Source organism: Anser brachyrhynchus (genome assembly GCF_964034855.1).
Source record: "Anser brachyrhynchus genome assembly, chromosome: 19".
In the NCBI taxonomy this organism is placed as follows: domain Eukaryota; kingdom Metazoa; phylum Chordata; class Aves; order Anseriformes; family Anatidae; genus Anser; species Anser brachyrhynchus.
In genome coordinates this window covers 7,085,693-7,099,079 of record NC_137712.1, presented here as the reverse complement: position 1 = coordinate 7,099,079, position 13,387 = coordinate 7,085,693, and the positions used below count along the sequence as shown (strand labels likewise).

The 13,387-nt window shown below is 52.9% G+C and overlaps 1 protein-coding gene across 3 annotated transcripts in view; it reads left to right on the top strand.

Annotated features, from left to right (window-relative positions):
- COL27A1 (collagen type XXVII alpha 1 chain) overlaps positions 1-13,387 on the top strand; it is a 188,039-nt gene that overhangs the window by 141,650 nt on the left and 33,002 nt on the right. For all 3 annotated transcript variants that reach the window (XR_013941014.1, XM_080562480.1, XM_080562479.1), the window contains exons 31-39: positions 3,526-3,579; positions 3,955-3,999; positions 4,155-4,199; positions 4,422-4,475; positions 5,255-5,308; positions 7,139-7,192; positions 9,142-9,195; positions 9,680-9,733; positions 11,167-11,274. Coding sequence is in view for 2 of the 3 variants with exons in the window: in XM_080562480.1 (XP_080418606.1) it covers positions 3,526-3,579; positions 3,955-3,999; positions 4,155-4,199; positions 4,422-4,475; positions 5,255-5,308; positions 7,139-7,192; positions 9,142-9,195; positions 9,680-9,733; positions 11,167-11,274 (522 nt within the window). In the remaining variant the exon portion in view is untranslated. The remainder of the gene's footprint in view (positions 1-3,525; positions 3,580-3,954; positions 4,000-4,154; positions 4,200-4,421; positions 4,476-5,254; positions 5,309-7,138; positions 7,193-9,141; positions 9,196-9,679; positions 9,734-11,166; positions 11,275-13,387) is intronic.

Here is a 13,387-nt window from a genome sequence, read left to right as displayed (position 1 = left end):
GAGCTGCATTTTCATCCCACCTGGCTTTGGTGAAACAGGTGAGCGGGCTCTCAAACACTCCCTCAGCCACAAACCTGTATCTCTCTGTGCCTCAGCAGCCCATGTGCAAAGGAGCAGACAGATCACGATTTAGGCCTCCTTTTTTTCCTTTTTACATTGTAAATCTGCCCAGAGCTCGCACCGTTTGTACAGCCCTGGCCCACCAGGACCTCTCCTGAGCTCCATACTGCCATAGAAATTGTAATACGACTAAAGAGAAGCTTCCTTCTCTGTTTCATGGGCTCCTGGAGGTGCTGGGCTGGTGACCAAACCATGCTTTCTCACTGCACCTTACCCCACTCTCAGGACGAGTGTGTGCCGCGTCTGCCCTCGTGCGCCCAGCCGGGCCCGCAGGGGAAGGCAGCGTGCTGCGCGCCGCGGCGCTTGGCATGGGATGCTCCTGGAGAGCCGCCAGGACCTCGCTCACCCCTCTCTAACCAGTGTTGTCAGTAAAAAAGAGTTTAAAAGATTTCGCTAATTGGCTAAATGTAGCCTTTCCTGTCAGGGCGAATTAGGGGAAGCCTTCATCCTGGGTTCCAGCCCAGGAGGCTTGGGGAAGATGAAGCTTGCCACATGCGTTTGTGAACACGGGGTCACTTTCTCCTCCGGCAGGTCAGAGGCTGATGAGATGTGTTGTGATGGGATTAGCCAGGTGACTGCTGCGAAGGGAGATTGCCCTGGCAGGTCCTGCCATGCTGGTGACAGGGCTCTGCTGGAGGAAACGCGGATACTGCAAACACTGCCCCGGCCAGCCGAAGGGCTGGGAGCACCCGACAGCCTCCAGCAGCGCCGAGCAGCCCGGTGAGGGCTGGGAGCATCCAACAGCCTCCAGCAGCACGGAGCAGCCTGGGGCTGGGCAGGGCAGGCTGCAGAAGATGGCTCTGGAGGGGCGAGATGCATCCCGCTTTGCTTTCCTGGCAGCCTGTCCTGGAGCAGGGGCCTCTAACCGGGGTCACTACTGCCCTTCCCATGTCCCACTTGCCTCTCAACCCTGTTCCTTCCTCCTGTAAAACCGGGGCCAAGTTATTGAACCCTTCCTCTCTGTACAAGCAGGTCAACCCATCATCTCGGCTAGTATAGGTTTAACTGCCCCAAACAGCCGAATTGCTTCTCAGAGCAGAGGGGACTGGTTTGTTTTCCAAGAAGGGCAAGGAGCTGGGTGGCAGCGTGCCGGTGCCATCCACATGCTGACACCCCACTGTCTTTGGCAGCCCGATTCCCAGCCTGGGGCAGGTTCCTGTGTTTTTTTGGGTCTCCTGGGTGCTCCCCAAACCTCCGTGTGCTGCTCTCCCGCTGCTCCAGCAGAGCTGGAGCTGTCGGGAGCCCTGGTGTTAAACAGCTTTCCATTTTATATCATTGTTCTTTGCAGTTCGCAGGGACATGGAGTAGTAAAATCTGCTCTGGGGTCTTGTGAGCAGCACGAGCCAGGGCAGCAGTGTCTGGAGCTGACGAGAGCAGCCGTGGTGGCAGCGTAACGAAGCGCCGAGCTGTGAAACACCCCTTTGGTCGTGCCATCCCTGCCTGGGCACAGTCCCCCTCTGTCCGTCCGTCCCAGGGAGCAGGCAGAGCACTGAGAGCCATGGTTTGCTGGCATGCAGCACAGGCTCTTGGTTATTCTGCCTCTGGTACGCTCAGCGGCACAGGGGTTTGCCAAGCACAGTAGAAGTTTTTGCATTATTTTATATGGACAGTGTTTGTCTGCTGTAATAATTTGGCGAAGCTTCCTGTACATCTTCTGCTGCTACACTGCCGCTCTTTGTGTGTCTCCCTCTTCGCCTGTCATACTGGAGTTGCTTTTCTAACGCGTTGGCTCCCTAACGCTCTTATTACTTTTGGCACTCGGTTTGCATCCCGATTAAGCGCATTGGCTCCTGTTTTCCCTATTTCCACATTGGCCTGCTCTCAGAATTCCTCTTACCATTACATTCTAGCACCGCTCTGTGTTATTATTTATTATTTATATTGCAGTAGCGCCTAGGAGTCCCAGCTGAGATCACAGCCTGATTACGAACATGCCGTGTGTTAATACAGTCCCTTACTATGCCCTTTGTGGACTGTTCTGTTTCCTGCCCAGGGCTCTGTTTATTCCCCATCAGTGTGACCCGCGGGTTTCTGGCGTTCGGACGGTGCAGGGGGCTGTGCGCTGGGCTCTGCTGCCGTGAGCTTGGATGCTCATCACAGGTGCTCTCTCTTCAAGGCCAGTGCTCTCCTGGCCCAGCACCCTCTGGAAGAGCATCTTCCCGTGCTGCAGGCTGCCAGAGCCATGCCATGAGCTGTGCAATTTCAGCTCGTGGGGTATGGGATCGCTCGCAGTCCATACCCACGTGGGTGCCAGCAGCGTCACGTACACCTCGGGAGCTCCCCGTGCCTGTCGGACGCCCGCACGCACCCAGGTGCAGGTGCTGGCATAGGACCAAGGTGCCAGAGCAGGCACAACCGGCTGCTCCCCCCCAGCAGGCATATATGCATGAGCACCTGGCTGATTCCTAACAGCAGCCCTCTCCTTCAGTAGCAGGTAACGAACTCAGCTGCCAGCAGGTATATCCCGCTCTCTGGGAGCGGCCTGGGACTTGGGACAGTTGTGAAGGTCCCGTGTGGCAGGGGCTTCGTGCCTCTCTGTGTGCTTTGTAGCTTCATTGCCCCGATTGTGACCATGAGGCAGGTGGTGTGCCACAGGGCAGGTGGACCAGCAGGGTTTTAGGAAGGAAGCAAAACCGTTCTGTGATTCTGTGATCCCAGTAAGGCTAGGACTGTGATCCTGTGCATGGCAAAGCCATCAGCATGGAGGTGGTGTCTGAAAATCGGGCTGTTCCTGACATGCCTTTCTCCTCTGGCTTTGGTTTGCAGCTGGTGGTTAGTTTTAAGGGGAATAAAAAGTATTCTTGTGCCGTGTGCTGGTAAATGATGAGAAATGAGGCAGAACAAAACACAGAAGGGATCTTCTGCTCTGCTCAGCCCAGCCAGGTGTGGGTCGGCTTCCCCAGGACTGCTCTCAGGGGCCTTCCAGGTGGCCACAGCTGGGGTGACTGCTGCATTCCCCATGAGCCATATCCTCTGCACAAATCCTGTCACAGGAAGCCTTAGCACAGGAGCAGAGCACAGGCACCCAAACTTCAACCTCTGAGCTACAGCCCTGCCTGCAAAGCCCAAATGTCCCAAGGGTTAAAAATGCGAGGGCAACCATGGTGGTTGAGACTGGAGCCATCCACAGGTGGAGCTCCCCGGAACCATCCCCTTGTATGCCCCAGACCGCACTTGGCGGATAGGCACGGTGGCTCGGTGGGCAGGAGGTGGGTGGATTTTGGAGCCAGGCAGAGCTAATGCCCACCGGGGAGGTGGAAGTCATCAGGCTGCAGCAGGGAGGCTAAGAAGCCTCCCACCTCCAAACCCAGGCTGCACTGCTGATTGCAGTGGGAAGGGAATCTTCCTTCTCCTTTTTCCCCCTTTTTTTCTTAATTTATTTTCCCTTCTTTTGCCTTTTTTCAGGGTGCCAGAGGGCCTGATGGACCAGTAGGCGAGCCGGGTTCACGAGGTGCCAAGGTGAGTGCCAGCTTGGCTGAGATTGCTCTTAGCAGCGTTATGAAATGCCCCGGACAGACCAAGGTCCCATCCTCCTCCAGAAACTGGGGCTGTCCAATGGCTCCAGGAGAACCAGCCAGCGGGAATGAGCCCTCCATGCAGCCAGAGCAAAATCTTCCTCCAAAGCAGTGTTTGCTCAAAAAGACGTAGGTTGTGGAGCCCGTTGCCCACACTCCCCACGGGTTGGGGTGTTCCTCAGGGCAGGATGCTGGGCATCTGGCCTTTCAAAAGCTGCAGGGAACAGGAGTGAATATCTGATGCAGAAAAACACACGAGCAGGTGGGGTGAGGCAAAGAGCTTCACCGATACAGCGTGTGCTGTCTTTTTGCCTTGCAGGGCCGTCCGGGGGAGCCAGGCAAGCTGGGGCCAGAAGGGCTGCAGGTACGTCCCCCACGAGACCCAGTGCCCGCCAGCTCCGGCAAGGCACAAACCCCCTGGGGGTGCCCACGGTGCAGAGACCTGCAGCTTCTGGCCAAAGCACTGCAGGTGTCTGAGCACGTTTCCAGCTGCTAATGGCTGTAACTGTGTGTTCACAGGGGAAGATGGGCGAGACTGGGGAGACAGGATCGCGTGGCTTCCCAGTAAGTGCCCATAACTGGTGCTTTCTTTTATAAACTCGTTTTCACTCAAGTTCTTATATTTTGGTTCCTGGTCCAGGAGGAAGAACTTGGAGTGTCTCACACTTACAGGGCCACCTTTCCACTCTTTTTCCTGGAGCATCTCAAAAGATGCATGTTACTATTGAGAAGTATGAAGGATTGCCATGGGGTTGAAGCTAACCTTGGTGTCGTTTATTTTTCTAGGGTATCCAAGGGCCTTCAGGACCTCCAGGAGCAAAAGGGGCACCAGGCGACCCGGCAAGTGTCTCACCATTCTCTCTTCATCTGTCTCTCCCTGCACATACACACACACTTCATTTCTTTCTCTGTCTGTTTGTCCCCCACTACTCATTCCCCTTCCCATCCTGGCCAGTTCCAGTGTGGTCAGAGATGTGAAAGACGTGGCTAGAGTTCTAGGAGGCATGAGGAAAGATCAGGTCAGACCCCTAGAAAGGAAAAGGGGAGTGCAGATCAACCAGGGACAGCATGGGATACAGCCTGGGCTGGATTTTGGAGAGGAAGGGAGGAAAGAAATGTAAGGTTGGGTCTGCACAGGGTCAGATGTAATGAGAAGAGTTGGGCTGGGCTGAGGGGGAACAGGAGGGAGTCTGATGGTGTCAGAACTGAGCCTGCAGCTTTGAGGGAGGCCCTGGGAGATGACATGCAGACAGACCTGCAGGACAGCCAGGAGGACCACTGAAGCAAGGCGAGGGGCTTTCTCCTGCTGTCTGTTTCTACGGGACTTTCCTAGACTGTGAAGGGTGAGGATTAACCAGACACTTTTCAGGTTACCAACAGTGGTTGTTCTAGGTCGGAGCCAGAAAGGCGAAGGGCCTTCTTAGCTGTTGTTTGCCTGTTTTGATGCCTCAGAGCACCCATTACTGGTCCCTCCGTCTTGCTGGCCATCTCTTGCACACTGTGTAGCTCCGCTGCGATGTGGGAGGGAACCAGTGTTTTATCTTGCAGGCTGCAGAAATGATGGCCCTTCAGAAGTGAAAACAGTTGCATGAAAAGAGCCTTGTGTCTCTGTTTTCCAGGGTCCACAAGGACCACAGGGGCCGCCTGGGCCTTTGGGAGAAATCGGGCATAAGGTAAGTCCGGTCTTTGCTCCTGTTTATTTTCCCCTCACATGGAGAGTGGCAGGACTGAGGGAGGATTAAGGGTGCAGAGGTGAAAGCTTTCACACCCAGGGACATGAGCAGGAAGGGTTTCCCTCGAGTCTGAATACCAGCTTCCAAAGCAAACAGGGAGAGCCAGAAATCCGAGCACCATTTTCATCGCAGGGCATGGGCACCCCGCTGGTAGGTGGGCAGCCCCATCTTCACAAGAGAAACATTTCAAAGCTGGCCGCCCTCCAGCAAGTACACCCCAGGCGTGGCTCCGCCACCACACCAGGGACCACTTCTCCGTACCAGGGAGCAGAGTCAGGAACGAAACAGAGCCTTCAGACTGAAAACTGGTCTTTTCTGTCCCCCTCACTGGTCCCATTGCTGACAAGACACAGTTTTGTCAGCCAGCCTGGGTTGCTTCGGCAGTCCCATCACAGGTCTGCAGCCAGTGGAGGAAGCTCAGAGAAATGCCTGTGCTGCTGACAGTGCTTTTTGGGTTGCCGTTGCCACGAAGCACTGGCACAAACACACCATAACCAAAGCAGCAGCAGCTGCCAAACAGTGCCCTGATGCAGGAGATGCCTCCATGACTTCCCCCTAATTCATTTACAGTCTTGGCCTTACTTGATTCTCGTTGAAATATTAGAGTTTTGGCTGACTATACCAGGTGTACCAGTCCCTTTGAGTAGCTCCTTCCACAGGTCCTGAGCTGTGAAGCAGCTATGATGTTTCACTTGGTTGTGGAAACAGCAGCAAAGGTGCCTTTTAATACAGTCTACTGCAAAGTGTATGAGTCAGGAAAGTTTCCATTCTCATGGCTGCTAGACTGGATGGAGCGAGCTCTCAGTGTGGTAAACCACACTGGGGAGCTGGAAAGCTGCTACCAAGCCTCTCTGCTGCCAACCAAGAAAGTACAGAGGTTTATTCAAATCTGTGCCTCTTCCAGGAGCCTTTCCCTGCACTGGCACTGCTGGAGAAACCAAAGCAGGATTTTTGCTTTCATTGGAGTTTGAATTTTCTCTTTGCATGACTTGACCATTTGTTAATAAACCCAGCACTCACCCTGCTCCCTCCTCTGCCCAAATCCATTTCAGCAAGCCAGGAACTGGCTTTATTGCCTGGGCAGCCAAGTGCTGCCTATGACTGTGTGCTCTTTTTTCCTTTATTCCTAGCTGCAAAGAGAAGGGGGATTGTTGTCCAGAAAGCAAGTACCATAAGAAAATAAACCCCTCAAATCCCTTAAAGGCAAGCTTTGCTGTCACATCTTGGGGCTTGCTTTCCAGACTGTCATTCCCCATTCTTCCCAGGCGTAGCAGAAAATGTACAAAGATTAAAGCTCCCAATTGATCTTGGTACCAAAGGTGTTTAAGGAATTGTGGCCCCACGATTGCAAAGCTGCAAGTGGCAGCTGCACACCTAGTAAGAACGATTTGCAAGGTCATTCTCTATTCTTCCCTCTTTATACCTTAATTTTCCATACTTTGCAGGTCAGGCACTCATTTTTGGCTGTCAGAGGGATGCTGAGCCCCTCTGCCAGGGTTACCAACCTCAGCAAGCAGAGGGTTGGAAGGAGTTACAGCGGAGCCTGGCAGAAGAGGCTGGGGGCGTGAGAGAAGAGCAGAGCCCCCGCAGGGACCCGGCACAAGGGGATGCTGGCCTCTTTGATGCTGCATACCCTGAGCCAGCTCCGGGGAAGTAATTACACTGCAACGAGGGCTGTGCTATCCCAGGAGGGCTCTGCTAAAGGAATTATGCCTTTGATCTTGCTTTCTACTTGGTTACAATGGGTTTTTTCATTATTTTTTTTTCCAGGGACCGCCTGGCTCAATGGGACAACCTGGCCTTGCAGGTGAACCTGGCATGAAGGTAGGAAAAAGCCCTTAGTGCGATTTCTGTCAGAGCAGGGAGGTAATAGATACTTTGGTTCCTACAGGGATGGGTAGCATTGCAGGTTCACCCTCCAGCAGCCAATGTAGACAGCACAATCGATAAAGATAAGGTTAAAAGAAAAAAGAAAGAAAAAAAAGAAACAGTTTAACTTCAAGCCCTTGGCTACCAATTCGTGAGCCCCATCACAGCAGGGGAAGCTGTCAGTGCCAGGGACAAGCTCCGTCCCAGGGATCTTCTGCCTTGAGCTGAGGAAGTGCCCTGGCATTAAATTTCAGCTCTTTCACTGGTCTAAAATCTGAGCAGAGAAGGGAGTCCTTGAGACCCAGAGATCCAGGCAGCTTCTGATGTGAAACAAGAAGAGTCTTAGGAAGGTCTCAAGCGTAAAAAATACCCTCAGACTAGGTCCTGCTGCAGTTTCCAAGCCTCAGCTATGTGGGGACTGAGCTCCTCTAAGGGTTATGGGGGAGGGAGCCCTGCTCCAGGGCCATGAATGCACCTTCTTGTCCACATGGAAAGGCCTATAAAAACCATCTCTTTGTTTGAACAAAATCCCTGTGCAGAGCAGCTCAGAGGGGTTTTTATTTTACTTTGTCCCCCTCTCGGCTTGGTTTGAAGGTTTGCTCCTGTGTGGAGGGCTTGTGAACAGTCTCTGTGTGGGGATTAAATGCAATTTCCTCTTTGCTGTTCTTTGCTCCCCACCCCCAGCCCCATCCTATGCCATGTTTTCCTTGGCAAATCTTCTGACACTTCACTGGAGCTACCGTGTCTGTGGCGTCCTGACACTGCACGGCTCTCTCAGCTCCCGTGCTCCTGGCTGCCCCTGCACTGCCAGCCCTGGAACAGGACACGGTGATTTGCACAAGCACCCCCCTGCCCCCTGACAGGGCAACTTCTTCCCCTTCTGCCCTTGTCACTGCATTTCCTGAGCTCTCTTCCTTGCAAAGCAGTTATCTTGGATGGCACACATGGGAGGCAGCTGCCCCATGTCCCTTGTACCCTCAGAGTGAAATCACAGCCTTGCGGCCTGTCACCGAGATCCATCTGCCAGCTCCAGACACCTTCAGGTCACTCATTCAGGGCCCATCGAAGATTGTGGTTCTTCTCCGCCCTCTGCAGTCATGCTGGGGCTCGGAGAGCAGTTGGCTGTTTCCTCCGCGAGTCTGGGATGAGATAAGGATAATTTAATTAAAGGGAAAAGGAAGAGGGGAAAAAAACAACTAGCAAAGGCTGTGTGGAAGCACAGAGAGAGGAAAAACAATTTATTCTCTACTTCCCATCAAGGAGTGATGTTCAGCCATGTCCCAGGAAGCAGGGCCTCAGTACACGTCGCGGTTGTTTGGGAGGACAGACATTTTCGTAACAAGAGACAAGAGCCCCCCTCCCCTTCCTCTTTCCCACCCTTTATTGCTGAGTGTGACACCACACGGTATGGGATATCACAAAATGCGATATGGTTGGTTTATGCCAGCTGCCCTGGTGATGTCCCCTTCCCATCTCTCACCCACCCTCAGCCTGCTGGCTCTGGGGGGGTTGAAGGTTGAAGTCCTGGTGCTGTGCCAGTATTGCTCAGCCGGAGACACAGCACTGGTGTGATACCAATGCTGTTCTGGCTGCGGGTGCAGAGCACAGCACTGTGTGGCTGCTGCAGGGAATGTTACCCCCATCCCAGCACAGGGCCATGCCAAGGGAAGGCCTCTGGCCCTGCAGCTGCAGGCAGCTGCCCCACTCCTCCATGCCCTGTCCTGGTGGGTGTTGCTGTTACAGCCCCCTGGGGGGTGCAGGAGGTGCTGGTGGTGCCAGCCTTGCAAGCTGCAGTGAGGGTGTTTGTGTGACCACAGGGAAGAAAAAGCCAAACTGAGCAGCACAACGGGAAGCATTCCCTAATTATTAACAGCGTCTCCATGTCTGTGGTGCCTTCTTTCTAGGGTGATCCTGGCCAGCTGGGAGCTCCTGGAGAGCAAGGCCTCATCGGTCAAAGGGTGAGTACAGACACCTTCTGCTCAGGCTCCCCTGTTACACCAGATCCCACAGGCAGCAGGCAGGGCAGCACTGGCTGCTCCGTGCCGCATGGGAGGGAGCAGGGATGGGATGAGTTCATGGACTGAAGCTGGCCATGGCTCTTGTCCCTTTTTGGGACCAAGGTCAGCTGTTGGAGCAGGATGGAAAAGCCCGAGGTGAAATGAAGGCAGACTGAGTGCCCTTTCCAGCACAGGGAAAGAGCTCTTCTCCACAGCTGGGTCTATGGAGGAAAAGTTCAGAACAGAGCAAGAGGCCGGGCTGCTGCTCTTGCTCCAGGAAGAGCTCGTTCAGCGTTAGGGCATGGGATGGGACACGTCGGAAGTGCTGGCCTGGGCTCCTCTCACTGCAGCCTGACCTGCTGCTATGAATCATCTGCTGAAGGCATGGGGGAAAAAAAAAAAAAAAGTGTGGCACAGCTTTATGTCGCTTGCTTCTGTCTTGCAGGGAGAACCAGGGCTGGAAGGGGACAGCGGACCACCCGGGCCGGATGGAATCAAGGTAAGATGTGTGATATAAAGGGTCTGCAGCAGGCAGGGCATTCTGGTGCAGTGTGCCCTCGTCTCTTATCCCCTCACTTCTTTGATGGGTTAATTTGTTTAGAAATAAGAAGTGAAGATTTTTTTTCTGCAGACACACATAATGGACTCCTCGTGTTTCACTCCTCTACCCACATTTTTGGCATATGATCAGATCTCCAAAAAGGTCAACTCCTTCAAGATCTAGTTTCCAACAATTTGTCTGTTTTATTTGAGTTTTTACAGATTGAATTTCCAGCTAATCAGGAATTCCTGGGCCTGGCAGGGGAAATCAAGAATTGTCCATCATTATCCCCTGCACCAGAACATTGTTTGCAAGTAAAGAAATCAGATCCCCTTCCTCTTGGCAAAGTCCCAGGTGCTTGCTCAGGGCTTGCATCGCTCTCTTTATCTGACTGCTGTGAGCTTGCTACCTTGCCTTTGGAACAGGACTCCGATTTCTGTCCCTGCACAGCCGGCCTTTCCAAACAGGCCAACAGTTTTGTTCCATGGAAAGAAAAAGCAGCCGGTCCCACAACAATGCACTTTATTGCTTCGTTCTGGTTAAGCTATTTGCCATGTGTCTCTAGTTCTGCTTATCTCTGAGTGCTGGACCAAAAGATTCTCCCTTAAAGACAGTCAAGTCATCTGTATTCTCTTGCCACCCCAGCTGTCCCCGCGAGCTCTTGAACCAGGCGAGGTTTCCTCAAACTGAACGTGTCTCTGGGCAGCAGAAGAGCCGCTGCTCGCTGCTGTACCCAGAAGAGATGTGGCTCTGCTCTAGCACAGCAGAGACCGAGTCCATCGAGGCTGGTTGGTGCACTAGCATGGTGCCACTCTCGGTACAGAACTGGCCCTTTTGATGATCTCCATGAAACGTGCCATCAGCTGTAAGAGCAGACATGACATGATACCGACTGCTCCAACCACAAGTCCTCTGCAGGGGAAGACAACGCAGTTTCGTAGTGTTCAGTCAAGCCCTGGGCTGCTTCCCGCTGGCAGAAAGAGCCAGGTGGCTGCTCCAGACAAACCTGTCCTATTTAAAATCTTCCAGCATCCTGAGCTCAGGGATTCTGGGTGAGGCGAGGGAGTCTCTCAGATGTTGTCCGCTGTCTCATTCACGTGGGAGGTTCAGGCCTCATCGCAGGAGAAGCAGAGTTCACATTACCCTGTGTAATGGGGGAGTTCCTTCTCCTCCAGCCAAGAAACTTAAAAAAAAAAAAAATGGTTTTGCTTATTTTTTTAAATGTCAAGTGTATTATGACTCATCCTCATTCATCCTTTTGCTTGCAGGCTCTCTTCCTCCCAGACTCCTGAAATATTAATTATGTGGTGGTTTTTTTTCCTTGCGAGAGGCATGTACGGTGACCCATGTGTGGTGTGGGTATGAAAACTCCCACCTTCTCTCTTCCACAGGGGGACAAAGGAGAGCAAGGCCTGGAAGGAGAGAAAGGAGAAAAAGGCACTGAAGGACTGAAGGGAAAAGAAGGGCCTCCTGGATATCCCGGCATCACAGGTGTCCGAGTGAGTCTGAGAAAGCATCCTGCTCACCTCCGCCAGGCGGTCCGTGGGTTTCCTGGAGCAGCCAGGGCTCTCCTTCCAGCTGCACGGGCCATCTCTGTGCATCATGGACAGCCAGGTGCACGTCTTGGCCCAGCACAGCTCCTGCCCCCTCTCCAGAGGGTCATCTGTGTGCTGGTTTCCAAATTTTGGTGGTTGCATCTTGCCCCAGAAGGATCGTGACGAGTGCTGTGTGCTCTTGTCTAAATCCCCTACGTGCAAGATGACTTTCTCCTTCCTCGTGGCTGAAGTGTGAGCCCAGATGTGCAGTACGGGCATCTTTTGCAGCAAGGGGACAAAAGGAAGTTCAGTGTTTTGTCTGGGAGGCTGAATTCCATTTAAATCTTAGCAAGAAAGAAATATGCATTTTTTTTTATTTTTTTTTATTTCAAGGACAGCAAATACTGTGGACGTTAGTCCTGCTGTAAAAGGACTTGCCATGTTGCAGCAAAACACGTGGGGGCAGACTGAGTGGGAGATGCAGGCACTGAACCAGGACACTGCTTAGGGCAGGAAGTCATCCAAGACATGGCTTGTTGCAAGGGTTGGCGTAAAGTATGTTTTTTTTTTTTTTTAATAAAAAAAAAAAGCTGCATCCAGGAGGAGGGTTGGTCTTTGAGATGTGGATCACTTCTTTGGTCTGCTGCAGGCTTTGCGTAGGCTTTGGGACAGCTTGTGCAGCCTGGGCTTGCCTCTCTGCTGCATCTGCCCTGGCTGTCCCAGCTGGCCTCGGCCTGCAGTTTGGGGATGGCCGGGCTTTGCTCCCTATCATCTATTTTCAGTGATTACTTGCTTACTTCTGGTTTTCCCTTCCAAGGTTTCTCATTGGTAATATAGGTAAGAAATAAGAGAAATTAATAGGAAATGATTTCTGAATCCTCTGGGAATATCCTATGCTTGTGTGGTTCACTTACAGGTCTGATCTCAATGCCGTAGAAAACAAAACCATAATTTTGTCTCTGAGATGAGAGCTGCAGGGCTGGGGGAATAGGGCAGGATCCAGCCTGGGCTCGTTCAGTGGCGCAGGATGGCGCTGCCCAGTGCCAACGGGCTGCTCTGCAAGTGAAGCCAGACCCCTCTGCTTGAAAAGGGGAGTTATCAGCCTGATGACATGATTTATATATTCTAATTATTGTGGTGGATCACAGCTGTCGGAAGCGTGAACTCAGGCTCATCCTGCGGGGCGATAGCCTAGACAGGTCGGATGCAGCCAGTGCTGCTGGAGGTGCCAGGCTCGCCTGGGGCACGAGTCTTGCTGCCCCTGCAGCCAGAAAACAGGCCAGCTGCCACCCCGTGCATGCCAGGAGGCGTGCAGGGACCCCGAGTCTGAGCGAGGTTGGTGGCAGCTCCTGGAGTCCCTCCTGGGACAGGGGGAAGCTGCGGGGCAGGCAGGTGCCCTGGAGCACGGGGTGGATGCTCGATGCTGGAGTACGTTGTTTCTCCCTTTGGTGATGTTGTGGCTGCTAAAAGGCGGCCCGGGAGAACAGTGTGAGGGGATGGAAGCAGCAAAGGGGCTGGATGTGTGTTGTTTTTGGGCTGAGGTGGTGATTTGAGCACTGGCTTGACTGGAAAGTGGAAACATTTGGCTTAATATGGCAGTGCCGCACCATAAATGTGCAGAACAAGGCTGTAGTCCTGCCCCAAATAAGGCTGCTGCCCCCTGTGCCCGCAGGGAGCCCTTTGCAGGGTTGGTGCCATCCCGTGGTCCCCAACGTCCCTGGTGCCTCTCAGCACATGGCCCTCCACGTGCTGCACTTCTGGCTGCTTCACGTGTTTACACTGCGCGCTTCTGAGAACCAATAAAAATACTGAAATCATGCAAAGGCCATATTAAGTTATAGGGCATAAAATATAGGTTCTCGCAGACTCCATCCCTGCTCTTTGCCAGCATGTCCCTGGGAACATGATGCCGTTTTCTGTTTTATTTTAAAAAAATAGCCAATAGAGCCAAGATTCCGGCTCATAATCACTCCCCCCCCCCCTTTTTTTTTTTTTTTTTTTACAGCAGAGTGCTATATTTCCATCTACTATTTTAACGTTTCTTTGTATATCCCCTATGTCGAAACTCAAGCAGACT